The sequence below is a fragment of the Hippocampus bargibanti genome, linkage group LG02 (genome assembly GCF_051943395.1).
Source record: "Hippocampus bargibanti isolate YZ-2025 linkage group LG02, ASM5194339v1, whole genome shotgun sequence".
Lineage (NCBI taxonomy): Eukaryota > Metazoa > Chordata > Actinopteri > Syngnathiformes > Syngnathidae > Hippocampus > Hippocampus bargibanti.
In genome coordinates this window covers 5900137-5927414 of record NC_142735.1, presented here as the reverse complement: position 1 = coordinate 5927414, position 27278 = coordinate 5900137, and the positions used below count along the sequence as shown (strand labels likewise).

The 27278-nt window shown below is 41.4% G+C and overlaps 1 protein-coding gene across 7 annotated transcripts in view; it reads right to left on the bottom strand.

Moving 5' to 3' along the window:
* diaph2 (diaphanous related formin 2) overlaps nt 1–27278 on the bottom strand; it is a 371573-nt gene that overhangs the window by 96361 nt on the left and 247934 nt on the right. For all 7 annotated transcript variants that reach the window (XM_089022057.1, XM_089022075.1, XM_089022097.1 and 4 more), the window contains one exon: nt 20225–20349. In XM_089022057.1, coding sequence (XP_088878183.1) covers nt 20225–20349 — 125 coding nt within the window. The remainder of the gene's footprint in view (nt 1–20224; nt 20350–27278) is intronic.

The window sequence follows — 27278 nt, the reverse complement described above, 5'->3', positions numbered from 1 at the left end:
TCCGACCGGAGTTCCTAAAGGCTCTCCTCAGCCTCACTGGAAAGGTCTATTCAGGGGTCCTAGAGGGGCAGGTCCGTCGGAAAGTCGAGCCTCAGATTGAGGAGGAACAGTGTGGTTTTCGTCCCGGCCGCGGAACAGTGGACCAGCTCTACACCCTTAGCAGGGTCCTCGAGGGCGCATGGGAATTCGCCCAACCACTCTACAGGTGTTTTGTGGACTTGGAGAAAGCGTTTGACCGTGTCCCTCGTGGAGTTCTGTGGAGGGTACTTCGGGAGTATGTGGTACAGGAGCGGCTGATACGGGCCGTTCGGTCCCTATATGACCGATGTCAGAGTTCGCATTGCCGGCAGTAAGTTGGAATCGTTTCCAGTGAGGGTTGGGCTCCGCCAAGGCTGCCCTTTGTCACCGATTCTCTTCATAACCTTTATGGACAGAATTTCTAGGGGCAGCCGAAGCGTTGAAGGTTTCCGTTTTGGTGGCCTCAGTATAGCATCTCTGCTTTTTGCAGATGATGTTGTACTGTTGGGGCCTTCAAGTGGAGCTCTCCAACTCTCGCTTGAGCGTTTCGCAGCCGAATGTGAAGCGGCTGGGATGAGAATCAGCACCTCCAAATCTGAGACAATGGTTCTCAGTCGGAAAAGGGTGGAGTGCCCTCTCCGGGTCGGGAAGTAGATTTTGCCTCAAGTGGAGGAGTTTAAGTATCTGGGTGTCTTGTTCACGAGTGAGGGTGTAAGGGAGCGAGAGGTTGACAGGCGGATCGGTGCGGCGTCTGCCGTGATGCGGACTTTGTACCGATCTGTCGTAGTGAAGAAGGAGCTGAGCCAAAAAGCAAAGCTTTCAATCTACCGGTCGATCTACGTCCCAACCCTCATCTATGGTCACGAGCTATGGGTTGTGTCCGAAAGAACGAGATCCCGGATGCAAGCGGCCGAAATGAGCTTTCTCCGTCGGGTGTCCGGGCTCTCCCTTAGAGATAAGGTGAGAAGCTCGGTCATCCGGGAGGGGCTCAAAGTTGAGCCGCTTCTCCTCCACATCGAGAGGAGCCAGATGAGGTGGCTCGGGCATCTGATTAGGATGCCCCCGGGACACCTCCCTCGTGAGGTGTTCCGGGCATGCCCCACTGGCAGGAGACCCCGGGGACGACCCAGAACACGCTGGAGAGACTATGTCTCCCAGCTGGCATGGGAACGCCTCGGGATCCGCCAGGACGAGCTAGAAGAAGTGGCTGGGGACAGGGAAGTCTGGGCTTCCCTACTGAAGCTGCTGCCCCCGCGACCCGATCCCGGATAAGCGGCAGAAGATGGATGGATGGATGGAAATATTGTTTTGTATATGTGTTCTTTAGATCAACTCAAAATATGAACAATGGAGTTTTTTATGTTGCTGATACAGTAATTCAAATCAGGCTCGTATACTATAGATGATTGAATTCTGCAAAAACATGAATGCCTCAGTGAGGCAACAGCGTGCATATTGCTGGAGTTGGTCCAAATTCATCACATCAACTTCGATGACAATCAATCGGCACAAAGCTCCAGTTTGATCACCCATCCTCACACAATACAGTGTGGGATTACAGAGGCTGCAACCGGGGTGATGGTGATTAGGAGAAGCCACCCTCTTCATGATTTGTAATTAATGCAGAGCTTTAGTGTACTTTATGCTTCAGTCTGTGTAAGCTCTCAGTCGTACAGGAGTGGTCCATCGATGAGAAGGTTTCTTCAGCCGTCATCTGTACAAAAGTGAAGGTTTCGGACGTTTCGCCTCCTATCCAAGAGGCTTTGTCAGTGAACTAAAGTCTGACTGGTCGTATCGGCCCCATTTATATATCCCTAATGTCCAGACCTGGTGGCGCCGGACACAGCTATGATAGGTCCCTACTCTCAGGTTGGGGGGGGGCGCGGGACCCCCCCCTGTGGCCCCACTGATTGTTCCTACATTCCTGACTAACGATTGGCCTATTACACCCACTCCCCCCGGTATCACCTCATCAGCATAACGACCCTCATCAGCATTGCGAAAGTTGCCTAACCTGTTTTGCCTGAGCAGGCTATTGTATGAACGATCCAAATTGAACCTCACACCACCAGACCGGTTTAATGAAGGATTTTGTTGTTTTATAAGAATCGCCTCTTTTACCCCCCTTTCAAACCATCTATGTTCTTTCGCTAAGATTTTAACCTCATTGTCGTCAAATGAGTGATTGCTAGCTTTTAGGTGCAAATGTACTGCCGATTGAGGCCCACTAGTATTATCCCTGCGATGTTGATAAAGTATTTTTTTGAGAATTTGTTGAGTCTCCCCAATGTACTGCTCTTTACAATTTTCATTCTTACAATGTATGGAATAAACTACATTACTTTGTTTTTCATTTGGTAGCCTATCTTTTGGATGCACTAATTTTTGCCTTAACGTGTTTATCGGTTTGAAATAAGTAGGAATTTTATGTTGCCAAAGGACTCTTTGTAATTTTTCAGAAACTATTATGCTTCAGTCTCTCAAATGCTCAATCGTTTCCTTCTGGTAATGTATTCCCACTCTGGACATGTTGGGAGTTACATTTTGGTTACATAATGGCTATTTTCTTGCTGTCACGAAACAGTTATCTTTTGAAAATCACGATACATCACTGCTCCAAATATCCTCACTGACACTCTCGAGCAGTGGGGCCCAAACATGACTTTAGAAAGGGTATGAAATTATGAATGTGTTTGGGCTGAACTGTCACTTCACATATTGATGCATTCACACTACTAGACAAGTATGTCTCCAACTCATTCTTATTCTTTATTTTTTTCCAGCAAGATGAGACCTTTATTGACTTTTCCTATTATCGATTGTTTTGTTATCCAACCAAAACGCAGCGAGCCAGTCGGTTTCACAGTCTGCTAGCCAATGTATTCCACTCCGTGAAATATTTATGCCTATTGAGGAAGGTCGCTTCTGCCTTAACATTCAAAGCTACTCACTACTCCACCTAGCCACCATTGGAATCATTCAATAATGACTACATGTGATAAGAGGAGATAGGGCATATCAATTAGATATGAGGGGATTAAAACCTTGGGAATGACCTGTTGAGTGGTGAACTTAGAAAAGGAGAAAGCGCGAGAGGTGGTTATATCTTCGACACATCCCTATACCTTTCATGCGTGTTTTCACCCCACTCACGCATTGCTGTCCCTGGCCTGTGCCTTCCGTGTCATTTCCACATTCAGGCACATACACGACAGTGCCAATACAACACTTGGACTTGTCAAATCTTAAAAAGGTCAAGTCTCTTGCAGCTGCCGACGCGGATTTAATCAGTAAACATCAATCCCCGTCGTCCGTGTCACGCGTGAACCCTTCAAGTGACAAGCACTCGGGCGCCATGCGTGTCATTTAATACGTACACTGGCTAATCTCGTAAACAACATTTCATCACTTAAAGGTGAGAGGGATTTACATGCTATTCACAATAGACATGTCACCACCAATTGAACCCTTTGATGTTTCATATGACCATTGTGATTAACTTAAAGTGACATGATGTAATCATCTCACCTTAAAATAACAAGCACACATTAACAATGTCACTTGGACGGGACAACACCATAATCAGGAGAGTGTTGGTTCTGCTGTTACCCTGGCAACTACAGATCGGCTACCTTATTGTTCTGTAACATTTTTCTATAACCTCTGAAGTACTACTATGACTACAACAATCATATTTTGTGCATAAAAGCAGTTCCTCAAAGTTAACATTTTATGGGCTTATCAAAATGAATCTTGTGAGAACCATTACAGCAGCACGGCAGAAAAAAATATATACAGTAAAGTCTCGTTATATCGATATCGGATATATCGATAGTCCCGGTTATATCGATACTATTTCTATGCACGCACGGAGAAAATTACATGCAAACAGGGTCGGATATATCGATAGTCCCGGTTATATCGATATTTTTCGGACTCCCTTGAATATCGATATAACGAGACTTTACTGTATTTGCGTCTCAAGTTCACATTTTCAGTTTCCAAGTCTTTTACTGAGTATGTTTATTGGGTAAAGCAGGCATGCCCAAATCCGGGGCTGGGGGGCTTCTACCCTGCTTGCTTTCCAGCTCTCCTGACAGCAACACACGTGATTAAGGAGATCATCTCATAAACCAGCTCCGAAGCAGCATTACAACAATCATGATTATTTTAATCAGGTGTGTTGTTCTTGGGAAAGCTGGAAAAAGGCAGGGACAGGGGCCCTAGAGGATTGAGGTTGGAGATCCCTGGTTTAAAGTCTATAGAGCCATGCAGTATGATTCGATTTCCTTCATCGATGGCAACCACTGTTTGCTCTGAAAGGAGCCTTGGGAGCGGTGATAGAAGAAAGATGGGAAACTAAAGCGAGACAGACACAAGGAATATAGAAAGTCTATTGATCACATTCTGGGGCAGGACCAGTGGCCCTGCAGTGCAGCTTCTTTCAATAGTCATTTCAACTTGTCATTACCACAGCATAAACTCATTGGGCATGTCAGCCCACGCTATTTGTCCCTTGCTCTTGAATGTGTGTGTGTGTGTGTGTGTGTGTGTGTGTGTGTGTGTGTGTGTGTGTGTGTGTGTGTGTGTGTGTGTGTGTGTGTGTGTGTGTGTGTGTGTTGATGCATGTCTATGGGCAGAGATCTGAAATAAATAAATAAATAAGTAAATGCCACATTTCGATTCCTGAAGCTAATGAATCCCATTATGCACTTGCAGGACATTTCTCGTTCTAGCTTAATGAAGTGTCCTGTGAGTCAACTGAGAAGTTAAGGCCAGATGTGATGCACTTTTTAAGTGTGGTATTAACACAACACTGATAACATTATCAATAGACACAGTGGCCTGTGAAATGAGCTAGTGGGCGTTTCTCAGCAGACTCTGGCCTATTAAGAGTACAAAAGTGCAGCCTCAGGAAAAAAGATGTTATTTTATATCCATGGAGCTCAATGAACGATTGGAGTGGACATGCACTTCGCTCTCATAATTGGCAGAAAGGAAGAAACACGTCATGGGGAAATTCAAACAATATGTGATGATGGCTAACTAATTAGACTTATTGTACAGAGGGGATCAGCTCCTTCTTTATTAGATTACATTGATGTCGGCACCTGACAAAGATTAAGCGCAAGAGGCGAAGATGAGTGGGGAAATGAATATTGGAGCTGTCTCCGTTGGCAACACCCAGGCACAAAAGCTATTTTTAGCCAATTAATTTAAGGCTCTCAATAATTAACTGATAATTATCTGACAATCACAAGTGAGATAAAACGATCATCCTGGGATTATTCTTTTCTTTCTCTTTTTTTTCTCGTGTTGTGTCAGATGGACAGAGGGCGCTGTCACAAAATCCGATTGGGATAAAAGCGAGATGTATACTCGGATTTTACCAATGACAAGTGCTGAATGAATAACAACAAACAGGAAATTGGGATGTGAAAAGATGCATGTGCACGGTAGCTGTCTTCAAACAGACATGAAAACTCCTGATTAATACATATGCAAATAAATATATTATACTTGGAAATGATTGATCTACCACCAAGAAAAAAGCCCCATGATGGTGGGCAGTAAATGTGTCTCCAACAACGTCAAACTGCACACTCGAATGAAGAGCAATGACGCCTTAGATACACCACGCCTCTGGATATGAGTCTGTGTGGTATGTTGTGCAGCCAGTCTACAACATGAATTTATATAAAAAAAATGTAACATGGAAAAAAAACATCTACGCACGAAGGTACGTACGGCAAATATATTTCTATCCACCCATCATCCATCCAATCATTCTAGTTCAGCCTCATATTTTCCACACCCTGGTCAGGCCATTAAGTTGACTTTCAGCGGCAAAGGAAATCAGGAAATCTTAATAAATTCTCAGGAACACCAGCACCCGAGCACTAACTTGCTTGCTAATATATCAGTGGCACTCTCTGAATCGCTTCCCCACTCCTATAATATTAACGTGTGTTGCATGGTTGTGATGCACGTCATTTTCTGTAAGCGTAACCTTTTGTAAAAAGAAGCCAGCAAACCTGTCAATTGAGGTGTCTTTCAGGAGCACTGTTTCCGTTTCGTAACTTTCATCTCTGTGTGGTATGTACAACACTGTCAAGTGGTGCTAACATCTCAAACTCAATCAAATGATAGATTTTGTTGGATGCCTAAAAATAAAAGCCTTGAGGCAAATGCACCGAGCGCCAACCAAAATAAAAAAACAAACTTGAAGAAAATTAATGGCGAAGCAAAGACACAATTGGCTTGATGATGTGTTTACTGCAGGCTAATGCTGACAGACCTAGCTAGCCCACCCACTGAGCAACCTTTTATAAAATCAATGCTACCACTAAACCCCCCCCCCCCCCCACACACACACACACACACCCCTTCACGGAGCGCCGCCTTGCTACAAGCTCCTTCTCCGCCACGAAGAGGGAAAACACAGACAAACCCATGAATTATAGCCTCACCAGCTGCCCACCTCTCACATCCACCCCAACCTGCCTATGACCCCCATGAAGAAGAGATAGCAGAACTGTCAGTGATATTGGAAAAAAAGATATAAATAAAATAACATTTAAACTCTAGTTTCCCCCGCCAATTATATTCACATTCCCCCATGACAGAAACATGTCACTGTGTGGGAAAATCATTGTTATTTGCTTGATGGGTCGAGGTCTGTCATGAAAAAGTGTTTTGTTGGCTTTGAGCACATCCCAGAACGTCATCTTAACAGTGTGACTGGAGCACTCTCTAACATTATTACAGCTAAAACGTCTCTGCTCGTTGTAGCTGAGTCACAGGATTCAAGGATTTTTATTTTTGTAATGGCTGGCATGAGATGACTTAACCCTTAATGTTTTTACCTTTATTGTAGGAAATGCAGACAGTACAATAAGAAAACATATGTTTAATTACATGTGCTATGCTGAATAATTACACCGGCTACAATTGCTAAAGTAATTGTTCAAACATTGCAAAATTCTGGTTGAGGCAAGAAGATTGGGATTGGGGCAAAATGCTTGTGCAAAGGTAGAGATGAAGGTGAGGGTGTGGGTGCACAATCCTCACTCCCACCATCTTCACTGCTACCAGGTGAGTTTCCGGTGGCATGAGGATACCCATGGAAAGGAACTGATGGGGCTCCTGATGTAAAATATTACCACCACATTGCCACACATGTCGTTCAAAAGCTATTCAGTTGCAAGCAGAACCGTTTACTCAGCCATTGTATCATATGACAACATCGGTTTGATCTTATGGATGAACTTAATGTCAATGAGACAAAAAAAATTATTGTGAGGGATGTCTCTGAGGAACATGCACCTTGTGTATAGCTGCTCTGGTAATACCACCACCCTTTGGAAGCCTGGGGAAGTGGTGCAGAGTATCTTTAGGGCTTAGTCATTGTGAGGGAGCAGGATGGAGATAAGAGCCTGGACGGCCGAGATGAGAGAGTGACAACAAGGTATTGCGGTAATAGATTGGTGAGGGGCGACCAGTAAAGTGGGGGAGATAAGGGTGCCTCATCTTTTGCAAAGTGTATCACCTTTGTAGACAGGAAGATAGAGCTGTGCATTACGACTAATCTCTAATCAGCCAACTGAAAAGACATCCGACATTCATTTGGCCCCGACAAGATCCCTCTGGTTATGACAAAAGCATTTCAAGCAAAAGATTACAAAGTGTGGTTACCCTCATGGCACAGTGTGGAAAATTCTGTTCTTGATTGCAAAAAATGCCCAGGGGAGGGGAACCAAATCTGATCAGCCATTGTTTTGCACAGAATTTGGGGATAAACTAGATGTAGCTTCAAAGGGAATGATCATCGCTCATCAGCCGTGTATCACAGATGCTACTTCACGCCATTATGTTTCCCTTGAAGCCTAAAAAAGATTAATGATCATTAGTAGGCTGATTATTCATTTGTGGATAGTGAGCATTACCCACCCCCATTTTGCACAGACTTCACTTGTAATATGATAAGAAGATATTGTTGAGGGATTATGTTATCTCTCTGGAGATCGATTAGTGGATACGTTGGAATGTATGTCGTTTGAGCCATTACCTTACCGGCTTCAATTTGAACATGTTCAACTACCTATGTAATCAGAGAGCACTTCTACACATTAGCATAATATGTAGGCAGCGAAAAATAGCACCCTCACTTTGATAAATGAATTTGTGTGAGTGAGAATTACTTAAATGCATGGAATTGGATAGATGCAGTATTGGAAGCTCTTGTGACAGTAAATACCACAGGGACTAATCAATCTAATGAGGAATACAGTTTCAGTCAAATTTGTTCCATCACAGTGCTTTGGTTCTATTAGTAACATAACTGAAATGGAAGGTTTTAACAGGATGGGAATGGAGAAGGAATCTGCACCACAATTGGTCGTATGCCACAGTGTCTTACGCTATTATTAACACATTGGCACTCACCGACCTGGCCCGCTTTAAACGGCATCCTGTCGAATCGTCACAATTGTATCGCTCTTTAGCGAGGGAAGAATACCAAGCCAAACAGTGTTTCTTCAAAAAGCCTAAGGGCTGACCAGGTGAAACTCAATCCGCTTTTTTAGCTCGCCCTGTTGGAAATCTATTAGAGACCAATAAGAATGGCTATGTGAGAAGGTCTGCGATATTTCAGGTCAGCCTTCGAGGTTAATTGTTCAGTCGCCTGTCTGGTCAGTGAGGGGATCACTGTGTGAAACCAATCCTGAAGGCATGGGAGGAACAGGGAGGCTCGATAGCATTCGAGAGATTAGAGCACTTGATGGGACGATGGAAGAAGGGTCGGATGGGGGAAGCTGGGTGGGGTGTTGAACATGTATCTACGGACTTCAAATTGACATTTTCACAAGGCACCCCATGCTAATTTAATTCTCCATAATATTTTTTTTTCAATGAACATGCCAAAGACATGACAGCCTGACCCAACAACAAAAAAAACTAAAGTGAACAATAACACAACAACTTTCTGTATTTTTTTTTTCCGTGGTGAAGGCCTCTTGGAAAAAAGATCATTTAAGTATGGCACAAAACTGCCAAGAAACATGTTATGAACTCATTGTGTTCACATTATACCAGGAGGTAGTACAAGACCCAGTGTGAGCACATTGAATCCACTTCAGCTATTTTGTGGTGAATGATTAATGAACACTGAATTCGACCGATGTATGTTTGAGGTTTGGCATCATTATTCAATTGCATGAAAGGCAAATGATTCCACCTGTTCTGTCATGCAAAAATAATTGACAGTTTTCTCATACTGTAACTTTTCACACAATTTGAGAAAATATTGAGTTTTCCAAAAAGTCAGTGTTCAGAAGCCCAAAATGTAAGTCGCGTGTGAATGTAAGACCACAAAGAAAAGTAAAAAAATACACAATGTCTTTATGGACATGACCTCAATGTTTACAATACCAAATGTCACATTTTATGAACTAGTTAAAACTGTCTGTGTACAACCTTGGAGAGCAACAATATCAATATTTGACAATTGTGTATCACTACAATCCGACAAATATCTCACCCGTGCCTCGAAATTATCTAAATGCATGGTGTATAATGGAATAGCTGCAAGGAAAACAAATTTGTGCAAGGTTTGGTAGTTGTTATGAAGAAGGTCATGTGAAAATGCAGCGTGGATAATAAACATTTGGTTGTTTGTTCCGATATGGATAAAACAACAACACAGCCCCAGTGTGGATATTTGCCTCCATGCCTTTCCCTTTTCACCACTTCAAGTTTGCGACACCCCCCACCACTCGCATGTACTGAGGCAACAACAGACGTCATACAGAATGTCCATTGTCACCTTACTGAGAGATTAATGACTTTACCGCTGTCCTCAATCATTTTAATCACTTCTGCTGAAAAAAAATGTAGTTTTCTGTACTGACAGCCAGCCATCTGATGCACACACATTTGTAAAATACCATCTCATAAATAACCCTAACCACAATGATGGAGCCATTCCCCCACCAGGCGCACCTCTGCTGCACTTGTACAGCTTTTTTTTCTCCCTCCATTGCCAACATCAATGTATCTTAATGACTACAAACTGAAAAGATGTTGATAGACTCCAGAATACCGGGACATTTTTTTGCCTCAACTGGGAATGACACGGTGCACTGTCAATTCAGATTATCATAATGCCATAGTCAAAGATGATAAAAACGATATACTACTTGATCTGGTTGGGACTGTTAGTATTCAGTCGGAATCTGAAATCTGAAGAACATGTAAAACCACAAACCAACCTCCTATTCTGAGAGCTAGTATTTTTGTGTTACCCATCCATCAGAAAATGTAATGACTTGGTCGGCAAGTCTGCTTAACATATGCATGGCTGACATAACCAATATGGTCTTGGCTTGGCACATTTTGAACCCCAGCAGATCAGGTCGGAGAAAAAGCTACATTTTTTTGTTTAACTTTCATTTATGGGTACATTTGATTAATTTAAATACAACAGAGTGTCTAATGCGGGACAACCCCAGGGCAGTATATTCAAACTAAATTTTCAATCATCTCTTCATTCTATGGGATGTAAGGTAATAATCTAAGACTGAATTTGCAGTTCACACAACGACAGTGAGTCATAGGCGAAATAGCTAACAATGTTTGTTTGCCTTTTAACCATAACTTCTGAATCAGTTAAAATGTGTTCTTGATTGTTCTTTTGCCAAAAAAAGAAAACGTCAAAGTAACAAACGGCAATGCAGCACCAACCTTTTGTTTAGAACGGGGGTCGGGAATCTATGGCTCGCGAGCCATATATGGCTCTTTTGATGATTGCATATGGCTCGCCGATAAAACTAAATACATATTGTTGTTTTTTCGCCATTCATTTCCTGTTGGGGCTGCAGTTGGCGGAAAAAGCGCAATTTTGATTGGATGACACTGACCTAGGTTGGCGTAGAGCGCAATTTTGATTGGATGATACTGGCACTGTTTGCATGTGTGGCTCTCACTGAAAAACATTTCTTAGTCAAAAAGGTTCCCGACCCCTGGTTTAGAACTATTTACTTTAATCTCAGTTGGAGCCACTCTGATTGGAAGCTATCTCGAGTCAAAGTCAGCTTTATTGACAAATATGCTAATATGCATGACATACACACAGATTAAATATACATCATTGCCCCTGCTGTTGCCCAAAACATTCATTTGTTCATTATTTTTTTTTTAATCCGCTTAATCCTCACGAGGGTCGAGGAGGGTGCTGAGCCTATCCCGGCCGTCGTCGGGAAGTCGGAGGGGGACATTCTGAACTGGTTGACAGGCAATCACAGGGCACACAGAAACAAACAACAAATTGTGTTCACATTCACACCTCAACACAATTTAGAGTGTTCAATCAACCTTCCGTGCATGTTTTCGGAACACGGGATGAAACCAGAGGACCCGGAGAACACTCCCAAGGCCCAGGGAGATAGAACCCATGACTTCTGCACTAAGAGGTCGACACGCTCAACATTGGCCTTCCAGGGAGGAGGATTTCGATGGTCTGTGTAGTTTCAAACAGTGTTCTTAGACCGCAATGGAATTCTACAAGGCATCAAGACAAAAAGCTTACGGATCAGGCATAAATCTTCATCACAGAAAGTGAATTCAAGGTCGGCTGCTGGTAAGACTTCCCTGCATGCAGCACAATGACAGGGCTGAGGTACACAATAAATGTACCTTTGGGTGTGGAAGTTGGCTTTCCTTTGATCAGTTTCGGTCAGCTCGGCTCACCTGAATTTCGGGCTGGGTGATTAAAAAGATGCAGGGGTGAAACCAGAGGCCCAATTATGCTTAAATGATGATGTTTCCTTATTGTGGTGAACAGCCAAGAACAGAGATGTATCTATATTGCTTTCAGAAATGTCAACGCTCTCATCTTTGCCATGCCCTTAATGATAACCTCGATTGAGCAACAGCCATAATTTCCCCTAAGATTAACAAAATAGAAAAATAAAGTGGACACAAAAGTTTGGGAGTTTGTGAAGAAGCAAATCACTGCCTGTCTTAGTAGAGATCTGACGTGGAGTCATGGCACACACTTTTGCAGCATGTGAACGACCATAGCTCACATGTACCATTTTCAAACGCATCCCGGGGCACTCCAGGTTAGCATTGCCTACTACAGTGAATTGCACATGAAACTAACTCTTGAATGACAATAATAAAAATACAATATATAATGAAACAGCTCTGATAGCAAGCTGCATTCGCAGACTGCTGACGGTGAACAACTTCTAGTGATGCAAGTCACGCGCCACCGTAGATAAAAGGTGACCTGCTTTTTTTTAATTTTGCTTTTTGTGAAAGTGAGACTGATATGATGCTAAGGGTGCAGCGTGCACCAAAACATCCAGATAAATGGTTGGGGTTGTTTTTATTTTCCCTCGACAGCCCTCAAAATGGGACCAGTTTGCAAGCTACGAGTTGATCGCAATCGACATATCTCTCACCCCTGACCTCGAAAAATTTATAAGTGTTGTGTAAAAAAGGAAATCACATGTTAAACTTGGCTTTACATGCAGTAGAGACTTGAAAGGGTTAATCCGATCAGCCGGTGAGTGGGTGTGGCTGTGGAGTTAAATGCTGTCTGAACCAGGTGGCTCTTGTTAGCCAAGGGAGACACGCCGCCGGTGAGTCCACATGTTGCATTTCCACGTTCAACCTTTCTGTTGATTTAAACTAAAATAATGTCGAAGTAGTGATTGAAATGATTGTGAATGAGTTGCATTTATATCCTGTGTTTCTATTTGTAGGTTTATGACCTACTTCACTGCTCGTCTACCAACAATAAATAACGAGAGTGAGTTGAGTTGTATCAGTGTGTCTCTCTGGCATCCCTTTCGGTGGGAAAACGTGGAAACGTAAATTGACCGAACAATAAGAGTCTGAGATGTTATCAGACCCCATATATGTGTGACTTAATCAAGACAGTGATTGATCAAGACAGCTGCTACAATATCGCAACCTAGAATTCACGTCAGTCATTTAAATGTGCTTAAAAATGAATGACTCTCAGTGTCTTTGTGTTGTCATGTTATTTGTCATTTAGTTTGTTTTGTTCTTTTGACTTCAAGACGGCGCTGCGAGAGTGGCTGCCTTTCCAGCAGCTCCTGTATTTTGTTTTTCTACTTTCATTCCTTTCATAACTTTGCTGCTGTGAAATGTAAATTTCTCCACTGCGAGACAAATAAAGGAAAATCCAAATCCAAATTTAAGACTGCAAAGATGGCTGTCATTATTTGCATAAGAAGGGGACATGATTTATTAAAACAACAATATCAACACGGTACACAGTGCCAGCACTTTTCATTGAATGAAGCACAGCCATATGGAGTTACAAGCCTTTCAGCACATGTCATCAGCACACAACATCCTCGGAAGGCTTCAAACTCAACAATGGGTTCTGACAACCGGGTCCTGCACCCCATTCGCCCCACCACCACAGCACCAAAAAAAATAAAAAATAAAAAACGGCATCTCACAAAAAAGCTAGTGTAGTGAAGAACAGAGTTGAGGAAAGAAAGAAGAAAATTAATGTTCTTGTTCAACGTGACTGTTCCTGGGATGCACACCATGCTACTGCCTCCACACTGAGTGACTGTGACAAAATAGTCTGGCTGCCCCACCAACCCCCTTTGGGTGATTGATGATCCTCATTCTGCCAATTAATGGAGACTCCCCCGTTGACTACAATCAGATTGCCGTTTGTAATTGTTAGTCTTTCTGACTGTCACACATTCATTTTAATTAACAATCACGTTCCATCTTTTCCCTCCTGCACTGGAAAATTTGCCGAGTGCGAAGTGACACGCTGGTGACACAGCTCACAGTGTCATTCATTGTCATTAATCTGTTCATAAATGGCCCGCTTTAAGATGCTCCTTTGGAAGAAGGCGGCTCACGTCTTAGCCTCAGAGCAGTATCATGTAATCAATTAGCTAACATGAGGCAATTAGTACACTTAATCTGCATAATGAAGCGCTTAATTGCTTTCAAGCGTGCAAAAACAGTCGATAAGATGGTTTTATCATCACCGGGTAAGAGTGTGGGGTGGAGGACGGAGGGCCCGCAGTCATGGAGAGTGAGAGATCACAAGGTTTTGTCACTGGAGAGAACCTGTTCGAGCAACCTCAAGCGACACCTTTCCATTGAGGTTGATGTGCAACCGCTATGTGGAGAAATTGCAAGACCACATTTTTTTTACTAGTCTGAACTAATTCTTTAATAATATGCTTATATTTGGAATCCAAATTGTGGACAGCACTTCATTTCATAATTGCACTTCATGCAAAATGATTTAATGATGCACTTTTTCATTGTATTTGGCCTGGAAATCGAATTTTAAATAAACCACCAATCGTCTCAACATGTACAGGAGAGCAATCAAGGGAAATACAATTAAAAATAACTACATAAATAAAATGAAACAATATGAATCCTGCTTGTCATATCTCTATGTTCCTCATAGAAAGAGCAGTCTTAGAAACAATTTGTGCTTTATTTTCCCATTCAGGGCATTGTTACTGAAGCCGTTGTAATATCCTATTTTCAACACTGGCTATTAATTTCTGCTTCTTCATGTACTCAAAAATCAACTTCAACAAATATTGCCAGTATATTTTAATGGGTATTAGGAGACTGTTTTATTAAGTCACATTCAGTCTTGAGGCTATCCTGGTGCACTAACTTGAACCACTCAGTTCTGTCAATAGCTTGTATTATTAACACAAATAACTCCAGTCACATCCCTCTCCTGCTTCCCTTTCAATAGAATAATGCATGGGTCAACAATGGTCCTGCCACTCAACTACGAAAGGGATTTCATTTAAACATCAAATGAGATTGACATCACGACGCATGACGGCAGAGAGTGGGGATGGCTGAGCTGAGCGGCATGGTTCGTCTTCTGCAGGATTAGACTTAAGCAACAAGTGCTCAAGGGGGGCTTTGCATCAAACCCAGGAGCTTGTGACAAATGAGGGTGGCTGGGCTTCTGTCTATTACCATCGCACTAAGCTCAGGCCCTTTGGGGAAATAATGAGGTGCACATTGGAGCTTCTGCCACTAGGTCTTTTAGTCAGACTGGAGCAGAGACCAAGCCGTGTAGAAGTGGATTCACTCATGGTTGCACTTGTGGTGCTCATCCACATTCCTACTTCATCAAAAGAGAAACAGTGATACGTAAAATCTGGAGGGCAACCAGAAAAATACACCACAAAAAAGTTAATCTCACCGAGCAATGTAAGATTGACTTGAATGTTCTGAATTTCGGAATCCATCATCGAACACCAGGGGCGACATTGGAAGTGTTGTCACTGTACAGCAAACAAAATAGTATTTGACCTCACATATGAAAGAGGGTGAAGCATATTGGCTTGGAGGGGTATTTGCAGATCCCTCCCAAAAAAAAAAAAAACTCGAGGCACTGAAAGGGCATCTTGAATAATTGTTGACTCTTTAAGAAAGGGTTAATGTCAGGCTGAGTTCCTTGTATATCTTTGTTGCTTTGGTGCTACACCTTCTGCTACCACATGGGAGCTACAGGCTATGTGGCCCATCATCTGGTTTCCTTTACTGTCTAATGGAGCTGTCACATATGGCCCCATGTCAAGAGCCTAACAAGACACTCATTGCTGAACTCAAGAGACAATCCATTCATAGGGCCAGAGGGTGCTGTGATGCTTCTGTGAATCAGAGTAAGTTGCACGGCAGACCGAGGAATGGTGACAGAGCAAGTACAATCCAAGGTTAGGGGGTCTGAGATTTCTGTGGGACCTTTATAGCAGAATGACTCAGAACTTAACATATATGCAACTAGCGCTATGTATTCGGAAATGAAATATAAGCACGGAATCAATGCATGTCATAAGAGTGTTACTTGAATTGAAATATCTACGTTGTTTTCAAATGTTTATTACATTTAAAAGCAAACGCCAAACAACCACCCTGTATTGATTCAAGCTATTCTGACAGGAATAATTGTCATCTCAATCCGGCAAGGCTATTAAATTAAACATATTTCCACTTTGATATGTCCCATGTGGGAAGTCCATAAAGCATGCCCCAAATACTTTAAGTTGCATTGTTCAGGGAAAAAAAACGCACATGCCTTTTTTTTTATGTACACCAAAATGGCCAATGAGGCCAGCTTGTTGTCACTCAACATGTGGCAACTAGTGTGAATGGTATCCTGTTACGCTGGCCTTGTGGGAAATCAAATGTTAAAGCAAATAGCAGGAGACTGGCTGAGTGCATTCAGCCGAGCCGTTGAAGACGGATCAGTCATGTATCTGAATCTATCAAGACTCAGTCAACCCTGGTATCATCATGCCTATGGAGCCACCCCAACTAACATTAATATTCCAGCATACAGAGTCCTCCTCTTAGGCCGCCGTTCCTCCGAGTAATCACAGCCTCCCCGGTGAAATAGGGATCCCCAGGGACTCGTGGCTCAACTCAACAGCCTCCGTGGGCAGCCATTTATTCTCGCTGATCGAGCTCACTAAACTGCTGAATAAACAGCCCATTCAGTCATTTGCATACATTACCGGAATGGAAAGAGAAAAATGTATCACTAAAGCCAAATGAAGTGCTTCCACGGATCTCCGCTTGATTCCTTTTGTCTGTCCATTTTAGCCACGTTAGCCAACTATTAGTGCCTTGCATGCTGGGTCCGAGAGGACATTAATTTCATCTGTGCTGTATGTCATGCATATTAGCATATTTGTCAATAAAGCTGACTTTGACTTCATTTTTGTTTCTTTAACAAGACCTAGCTCATATTTTCTGATTTGCTAAGTTAAGAACATTTAATTTCAAAACACACATACACACAACGATACAATTATAACGCAATCCACCTCAATTGCAATCTGATAAAAATGACGTGAAAGGCTCCCAGATGTTCCAATTCTGATCATCATGATATAAAGTACATGATAACATTCCAAGAATCCTTTTTAAAACTGTATAAAATGTTTGTTCTTGTGTGCTTTTTTAAAATGTGCCAGTCATTTAAATGTGACCTATTATAAATTGAGACCCAATCATATGACAATATTTTAGGCAATAATTTGCACTGGTGAGTAATTGTAAGTCCTGACTGTGAATACAACATTGAAAAAACAGCTTTTAAGTGATACATTTCAATTATTTAGTATCTTGAATGACAGCTTTTGAAATCGGGCATTTTTATTACAAGCCATCAAGACCACGTATGCATGGACTGTAATTTTGTTCTCCACATCCTCAAAGCAATGCTACAGGACACGCATTTCGAGATACTTCAGCTTATGAATTTTCACATCCATGTATATAGGAGAAAAAAAATCTTCATGTTCAAATTCACAACAACACCCTACAAGACTGATTTGTTAGATAACTGCAAACAATTGGTTCTGCATCATTCCCCTCCAGATGTAAGTTATTGTCTTGAGTGGCAGTATCGGCAGAAATGTGAGCGTGCCAACAAATTAGAATGAAGGAACAATAAACCTGCATTTTTCTCCTCCCTCAACAGCAGAAACGACCTAGCAACAAATTCAAATAATTCAGGAGAAAGAAAAAAAGCATATTCGTTTCAGCTCATGTCATAATTGCATGCTTGCTTTTGTTGTTTTTATACACAGGTGATAATATGTAAATGGAGCACCGCGGGGAGCAAAGTGAGAGATCAGGCGTGCACTTTCATCTCTTCACTCCAGTCTAGCACGCCAATTTGTCAGGATTGAAAATGATTAAAATTAAAAAAAAAAAACAGAATCACAACTGCAATTAAACTACAGTCTCCAAATGCATGCAGTTTGGAATTTGGGCCAACATTTGGAATCAAGGCAAATTCTTACTGGCAATCAGAGCCCAAGTCATCTAACGGAAATTGTGAAATAATCGAAGGGAAAGCGGATGCAGTCTTTTAGGTCACGACATGACAACCTCTCACCATGACTGTCAAGGGAGCAACTCCAGACAGTGAGGGACAGTCGTGCTGCAGTACATCTACACTTCCCGGGTTCCTCTCAATCAAACCATCAGTTCTCCAACAAGAGCAACAATACCAACATCAAGGGAGCAGGAAAGCTTTCAGGTCTGCCTGCTGCATTACACGAAGAGCACAGACAGGGACGAAGTGGGTCTATTTCTCAGTGATTTTAATTGCATAAATATTTGAGCCAAGCCCTAATTGTATATACACAAGTACTAACCAAGTCATCAATTGACACGCCGCGAGATCAGAATCACAATCAGAATTGCCTTTTTTGACCAAGTATGTAGAGCACATAAGGAATGTCTCCGGTAGGACACGCTGCACTAATATCATCATGGACAAAGACATGACAAATAAGTATGGGAAAGCATTCCTTCATGTTAGTGGTACCTCTCACGAACAACTTTGAGAATATGTGCACATTGTCAAGCAAAGCATACAGTAAGTGATTAGTGGTAGAATAAAATAGGATAACAGTTGTACAGTTGGTGCAAAAAATCATTGAATCATTGATCAGTCGCTGGATTTGTAGAACAACAACTGTGCAATTAGGTAGATGTCCTTGAGCACCTCTAAGTGTCTATGCTGGAGATTATATAGATCAGTAACAGTGGTTCAAGTGAGTAAAGAGTTGCAACTACAATAACTATAATGAGATGACTCCTCCACAGCACAATTGCAAAGGGCAACTATACAGTCACTTAGGTTACTGTTTAGCAAGTTAATGGCTAGAGTGAAGACAATGTTTAAGTGTCTGCTAACGAGAGAGGTCAGACACTTTCTGGGTGGCACTGTATTGACTTTTGTGATGGAGTTTATTTTTTTAGTTGAAATGTTCCATACATAGGGTGTCCTCGAAAGTGTGTGATAATCATGACTATTGAAATAACCCTAAATCTTAGCAATGCACAATCAACAAGCTTCTTCAAAAATAAAATATTTAATTCGCAAAATTCCAACAACATATCCAAATAAAAATCTATAACCTAATGGTGGTTATAAAATCCTTAATGATGAAAGCAAGTCACATGGATGCAAAAAAAAATAATAAAATAAAGGGAGAATTGTTTGCTGTCTTCTAAAACAGGTTCAAATGGCACTATATGAATCAGAGCCGGGTGATAGATTGAGTGCATTACATTATATAGGATTATAAATGATGAATGTGAGAATATAGTCATATTAAATATGCCGGAGTGTGTGTTTACATAGTATCTGCGTATACTGTATGTTACGTTTGTTACATATGTACAGCACGCACAAGTGAAAATGCATTTGTTGACTTGATTGGCTGTGTTTTTGGGCCATGAGGATACTCATAATGTGGTTGTGTACCTAGACAGGTGACAGTTTTTGAAATCAACAAGCATACCTGTGGGGGCTTGAGGGTATTAGCTGTAAAATAATGCTACTCAGTTCTTAACTCGTCAACACACTCGGGTTTTGCGACTAGTAAGCAACTGGGGTTAGCTATTTTTGTTGTAAATGGCAATGACTATTTTCTTTTTAGTTGCTGGTTGACAAAGCAATTTGTATTTGAGTGGCTAAGGTGTCAACAATGTAATTAGGAAATGTGCAACAATTTGCAAATGAGAAAGTGATGCTTCAAAGTGATTCTCCCGATACAGTACCTCCATCCATTTGTCGCCCACCAGTCAATTTCCTGCCCCTGTAGCCAGACACAAAGACAGACAACTCAACTTCGCAGAGTGAACTACTTCACTATCGATGGCCACAAACAAATTCTGTTGAACTAAAGTGGATTCAAGACAAGGCTAATTCTATTGCAGAGGAGATATTGAAAGAGGACAGGTGCCATGAGTGAAGACGGTCAGGCGGCCAGGTCAGAAGATGAAATCATAGATAAGTTGGTGTGAGGGTCTGGAGCCACCATTAAAGAGTCCCCTGGGGGGGACAGCCAGCCATGGCAGACCGCAGTAAAAATAGCTGCAGGCATGATTTCACTCGAGGGAACTGGGGAAGAAGTGAGGAGGGCGATCCGATCAACATTGCACAGCAAGGCAGCCAGATCCATTCTCTTCCGGTCCCCGGGGTGCCACCTATCAGACCAAGTGACTTTAAGAGCTTACTGGCGATGAGGCAAACACAGCATGCCTTGGCGGCTCCAATGCATAGCGTGACCTCATATTCTACACACTGTGAATCTCTATGAGGACACAAACTCTAAAGGCACCAGAAAAAGGATATCGACATTTTTTCCACAAACTGATCCTGCGTGTCGTCACTTTTAGGGAAGTTCTCAATGTCGTTTTCCAGCCTCACAATGTGACGCTCCATGGTGGTCAGGCTGCTTTTGAGGATTTCTGCAGAGACTGTGGAGAAAAAACATGAAAATAGCATTCATAAGTTCACGTTTTCAGCACCAGGAGTGGCATAAATACACTGTTGTGACTTCAATTATCCATTTCAGGTTTAGCAACTCATGCATAAGGAGTGTGTGTACAGTATAAGAGTGTTTGTGTGTAGTGTGGCTCATTAATCAGTCTGTAATCACTGTTTGCTGCGTTGCTGCGGATTTCACAGAATTCAGATTCGCCTTTTCAAGCAGACACTTCAAACAGCGAGTCTTAAGGGATCAGATGGGACTCAAGCATGAATGCACAGCCGTGTTTAGGTTGATGTTAAAGGGTTTAGGCTTATCAGCACACACACACGCATACACACACTCATACAAATACCCTTCTGGAGTCAAAAGAGGAGGCAGTCATTCAAGTAAGCACATTCAGAAACTGAAAAAATATGGGGCAGAGTATACAACAAAATAGTTGTGTTAAACTGTGTCAAATTCAATGGAATTGAAGATAGAAATACATTTATAGACCATGGTTTTTTCATATATACAGTCGTCAACATTCTCGTCAACAAAAAGCAAAACATATTTGTATTTTCAAATGGATCACTTTTGACATTAAAAGAATATGTATTTACTTCTCAATACATAGATACAAAGTAATAAATTATGTTCACTTTGATTTAACATAGAATGTTACATGAATTATTCAGACCATAACATATAAAGTAATGGATAAATAATTTATAGCCAAAAAAGAAAAAAAAAACAACCAATGTGTTAGTTGTTAGTTAATTTTAAACAGATTCTTTTCTTGCAGACAGTGTATTGTAGGTGTTTGAAATAACTGACATGTTTCGGCGTATACTTCCGCCTTCGTCATGTTTTCTAGCATCTCACAAATGTAATATATAATAAAAAATAATGTAAATGCAAACCTCTGGGGGGGATCATAAAATAGATGTAGACCTCTGAAACCCCCTCCCAAAAAAATCACGATGTATTTTTTTTTATTGACCTTTTTTCATTATACAATGCATTTGCCAATAAATACTGATAAGTCTACATCGCTGGACAAAATGATTGTGATTATATACATTCATATGACAACAAAAATTAATAATATTTTTTGTAAAGTGATTGCATTACATGTATGTTATGTATTTGTGATGATGATGATATATGGAATTGAAATCAAATATGCTGATTTTTCATTTGAATACAAACAACCTATCTACTCCATTATTTGAAACAAATGACTGACAGTCTCACTTTCTGTTCTACTACGTTGTACTTTTATTAAATTCAGTTCAATAAAATATTTCAGTGCAGAAAAATTGTGTTTTGCAATGAGATTCGCTCCGTTATCATTCATGTGGCTTGCAACCGATCAGTAAAACAGAGTGACGATAAGGCGGATCACCCTGATAAGTTATGTTACTTAACCTATCCCGCCCCCGAAGCAACTGCACTGCAATTTAAGTGGGAAAGAAGAAATAAAACGGGTTGAAGAGCAGTGTCCTCAGTCACCCAAGGGTCAACCTTGTCTTGCTGTACATCATTTCCACAGCCTGGATTCACTCCTCTTCTCATCTTCCCACGATAAAATTGAATGGCAGCAGCAGCTCACATACACACCAGCCCAACCTTCAGCACAGCCACGGAGGCTACCTCAAGTGGACGGCCATTTGAACACACACTTAACTCACAGGCACACATACACGCATGGTAACAGCACCACTGTGATGGGTTCAGTGGCACTGTAGCAATACAATAAAGCAAAGGGTGGAGGTCACTGGTGGTATTAGACTCCGCAGCTGGTCGGCAGGCTGCAAGCGGTGAAATGGGAGTTACAGAACACTGTCATATTAACCGTGGTGATATTTGCTGGTAGAAACCAGTGTGATGATGTACTATTGCTGTTGTTGTGGTCTCACGATCGAATGTCACATTCTGGCAACAGTTTTTTCCCATGTAATATTGAATCAAAATCTTCATTGTAATCTGAATACTCAATAGGTAGTCTACTAGCACAGACTACCTATCTGACTAGAACAAAATCTGCTACGCACGTCTATCATGCATCATCATTCATCCATCAATATATTTTCTGATCCACTTATCCAAACAAGGGTGGCGGGTGGTACTGGAGTTTATCCCAGCCGTCTTTGGGTAGTCGGCACGGACACCTTGAGCCAGCCAATCGCCCAGCCAGGACAACCTGGTGAAACTCTTCCCGAATAGGCACACAGTTGCTGCGATGGAAGCGCAATGAATGCAAACTTTCCCAGATCTCAAACAAGGCATCTGAAAGACGTCCATCTGCCTTTGCTCATTTTCTACCCATGTGTCGTCATGATAGGGTAAGCCCTGCATTGGCCAACTGACAATCATAGGGCACATTCACACACATTGACACATATGGACAATTTGAAGTTTTTCATTACCTGTCATATGAGGCAGCCAAGGGAACCATCTAAAAACTGACATTCCTACTTTTATATGAAGTGGGTGTGAGGAGCTTCTTTCCCACTTATATCTTCAGGAAAATAACATAGTATGATATCGCCGCAACTGAGTGCACTTTCATACAGTGAAACGGGCAATCATACGAATTGGTGGCTGACTTGTCAACACAGCAGGTAAGGATAAAGTGTGAAACTTCGCACCTGCCTTTTGTCTTTCCCAGATATCTTTTCACATCAGCACCATCCTGTCCAGATTAATGCTTTGATATCCGAAGCCGGACAATTCACAGCTTGAATTTCATCTCACAATTTCAGTTTAGTGTTCACAGGGACAAAAATACTGCCTCTTTTTGATGGGCAGTAAAGAGAGGTAGGTCAAGGAGCATGAGCTGGCCTAGCTAGCTAGGTCATTTTTATGGCCTGGATAATGTATAAATGTCCTTATGTATTATTTATTCATCTATAAGTGAGCTTTTTTTTTTGCTTCGGAAATACAGTACATAGATACTTGCCTTCGGTGCCAATTAATCTTGTGCGTGCAGAATATAGTGCAGATTCTTTGGGGATATCATTAGTAAAATTACCACTGAAATAACATTTCCAGGGGACAAAACATAGCCACACTTATCTTCTGAATGCACACTTCAAGGAGATCTGAAGAAGAGGTGGGGGAATAAAGGGGGATACAGTCGAGGCAGAAGAATTTCGGAGATGTGTAAAATTATTATTTTTTGCATTTTTATTTATTTTGAAGTGAGACCAAAAGGAAAAAAAAAAACACAAATAGAGAACAATAACATCTGGTCCGCCTCAAAGCATATCGTGGAATGACAAAGAAGAATGTGTACGCTACTTGAAATAAGCTAAGACAGCTTCTCCTCTCATTTTTACTGTTGGCAATGACGTACATGTTATACACATAAATCAACCAGCTGGTCCTCTATACCGTTAGCCCATGGCACGGTGCAAATGTTCACCACACATGATGATTTCCAACCGTAAATAGTGAACAGGTTTAACAGGTTTAACATTTATTGCTACTGAGCAGATTGTCGTGAAAAAAAAAATCTTCGCAAACCCCACACAAAAGGATAATTGCTCACAATAATATTTTTGAATTATCTGACAGTTGGACCTTCATTGACCAGAATCAGGAAATGATCAAATAATCAGTGGCGGACCATCAAGGCCTGCAACGCCTTCTCTGCTGACCTAAATATATCTGAATTATGGACTGATGTTAATTATATTTTGTCATGGTTTTCGCAAACTATGACTGGCTAGTGACTAGCCAATCAAACTCAAACCTCTCTGATCACAAGCAGCTCATTCTGGTCAGAGCTAGCATGCTGTATCGGTAGCGAGCTGCATAAGCAAATATATTGTGTTGATTTAATAGGAGTTTTGTCAACCCACAATGGCTGAAGGAAGGGAAGAAATGGATTTGGTTAAAGATGTACTGTCAAAGCCATTGTCAAGAGCGACTTTTCAAGAAAACGTGGACATAATTAAGAAAAGTCGTTTAGTTATTTCCAGGCTAAATGGTACCCTTTACCCTTTATACTGTGCTTTTATATATAAAAAAAAAAAATCATCGTCTCACCCCTCGTGGGTGGTGTCTGTCCCCCATCTTAGCTCGGGTCCTCTACCAGAGGCCAGGAAGCTTGTACGCAGTATCCGTGCTGTTCCCTACACTGCGCTTTTCTGGACCGAGATATCCGATGTTGTTCCCGGGATCTGTTGCAACCACTCGTCGAGTTTTGGGGTCACTGCCCCGAGTGCTCCGACCACCACAGGCACGACTGTCAGCTTTACCTTCCAGGCTCTCTCCAGCTCCTCTCTGAGCCCTTGGTATTTCTCGATTTTCTCATGTTCCTTCTTTCTGATGTTTCCATCACTCGGGACCGCTACATCCACGACAACGGCTTTCCCTTTTATCGATGACCACGTATATATATATATATATATATATATATATATATATATATATATATATATATATATATATATATATATATATATATATATATATATATATAGCACAGTATTTCTGTCGCCAATGAAGTTTTGGGCTTCTTGCGTGTTTCACTGCAGAGGGCAAATACTTCCCAGGGAATAGTCATCATCACCCTCAGGTCAATGTCTAAACTTTCCCATACATCGAAATATATTGTAATTGACTCCATTTGAAATTCCTCCAGAGATCTGGAGCAGGCTTGGAGCTGCAGTGACTGCCAAAACCAATAATGTCTCACAGACATGACCTCCATTGTGAAGCTCTGAGGTGCAACGTGATACTTTTTTTTAGGCGGCCGTTGTTTTTGCTCACAATTTTGTTTTAATAGCATCGGACATCCAGTGCTGGACAACACTCAAGTACAGTACATATTGTATTACCCATTTAGGAGGCACATGGGGCTCGCTCTTTCTTTCTTTCTTTCTTTCTTTCTTTCTTTCTTTCTTTCTTTCTTTCTTTCTTTCTTTCTTTCTTTCTTTCTTTCTTTCTTTCTTTCTTTCTTTCTTTAAAGACATTCATCTAAAAGCCACTGCATTATCAAGTATGGGTTGATCGATGAAAACGTTTCTTCAGCCGGCATCTGTACTTCTTTGAAGGTTTCGGACGTTTTGCTTCTCAGCCAAGAGGCTTTGTCAGCGAACTTAAATATTGCTGGTATTTCTGGCCCTATATATATATCCCTAATGGACAGAGGTGGCGGTGCCAGACCTCTGCTGTGATAGGTCCCTGCTCTAAGGTTGGGGGGAGCGGAGGACCATTCCCTGAGGCTACACCGATTACTTCTATTGTTCAGACTGATGGAGATTGCTCTGACTGATGAAAATTTTAGTTTGCTGACAAAGCCTCTTGAATGCGAAGCGAAACATCCAACGCTTTCAAAGAAGTACTGATGGCGGCTGAAGAAACCTTTTCATGGAATGACCACGCCTGTACGACTGAGAGCTTAAACAGATGCACGTATTGGTTGATAATAATTAGGAGAAAATAAATAGCATTATCAGTTTTATTTATTTATTAATATCGGTATTTAAGTATGTGTAAGTAACTGCATCTGCTTATGTATTTATTCATTGAGAATTCAGCTATTTCATTAATGCAGCTTAAAATAAGCCATTAGAATCGTATGTTATCACTCTCCAGTCCATTTAATTATTTTAATGTTTTTTTTTTTAATAAAGATTAAGGTTAATGCACATTAAAACAGGAAGTAGGGCAAATGTAAAATACATTGCCAATGCAATTAACACAGTGACAAGTAAGGTTGAATTATTATTTTTGTCACTGTGTGTTTGGTATGTTACATAAAAACAATCACAGAAAGCCATAGACTCTGTTCTGGCATTGTGCGATTGCTACTTACAAAGTACAGTAAAGTCTCGTTATATCGATATTCTCGGGAGTCCGAAAAAATAGATATAACCGGGACTATCGATATATCCGACCCTGCGCGCATGTAACTTTCTCCTTGCGTTCATAGAAATAGTATCGTAATAAGCGGTACTGTCGATATAACCGATATCGATATAATGAGACTTTACTGTATAATTGTTTCGAACACACTGTATTTGTTTTCCGTGTCAACATCTAAATTGTTGTGTTTCCTTTTTTTATGGCAAGGATGTTCCGAGAGGTTTTTGCAGTCACCTTTTGTTGTTTTTGCTCTCATTTGGTGATGGCCAAAGATAATGTGGAAGAAGAACACATGGGTAAAAAAATAGTAAAATGAGCTCACTGGCAGCAGTTGTGCAGTGCATTTGAAACTTCAAGGTACTCATTCTGCCATTAATGAATAAAAACACACCCGAGTGATATCATGAACCAGTAAATTATGGGGTTCGGTGGTTGTGTTTCATTTCTGGTAGAGCTGTGCACTGTGTAAGGAAGAAAATGGTGAGGATCTTTCAAAGCACCCAGCCCAGTGTTTTCATTCTCTACTTCCTGAGATCAAAAGGGGACAACAGCAAGTGGTGCAGAAAACTGCACCACTTGCCAGTGACTTTTTCTCTTACAGTCTTGACACTTTTAGTTATCTGCAGGGCAACTGGGCCACTTTCAATTTTTCACTTCCTGATATGAGCAAGGAATACGGTAGCCGCAATGTGCACGTCAAGCACCGCGATGACAGAAGCTTATTTCAGTGATATTGGCATCTAATAGTGTTGATATATTGGAACTGTTCTTTTACATTATCACTGACTACAGCAATATTCATTCATTCATTCATTCATTCATTCATTCATTCATTCCACAACTTTGCTGCTGTGAAATGTAAATTCCTCCACTGCGAGACGAAAAAGGTACACCCAATCCAATGTAATCCAATTCATTCATTGATTAATTCATTCATCATCCGAACTGCTTATTCCTTACTAGGATCGCGGGAGGTGCTGGAGCCTATTAAAGCCGTCTTCGGGTAGTAGGCGGGGGACACCTTGAACTGGTTGCCATCCAATAATGCAGCACACC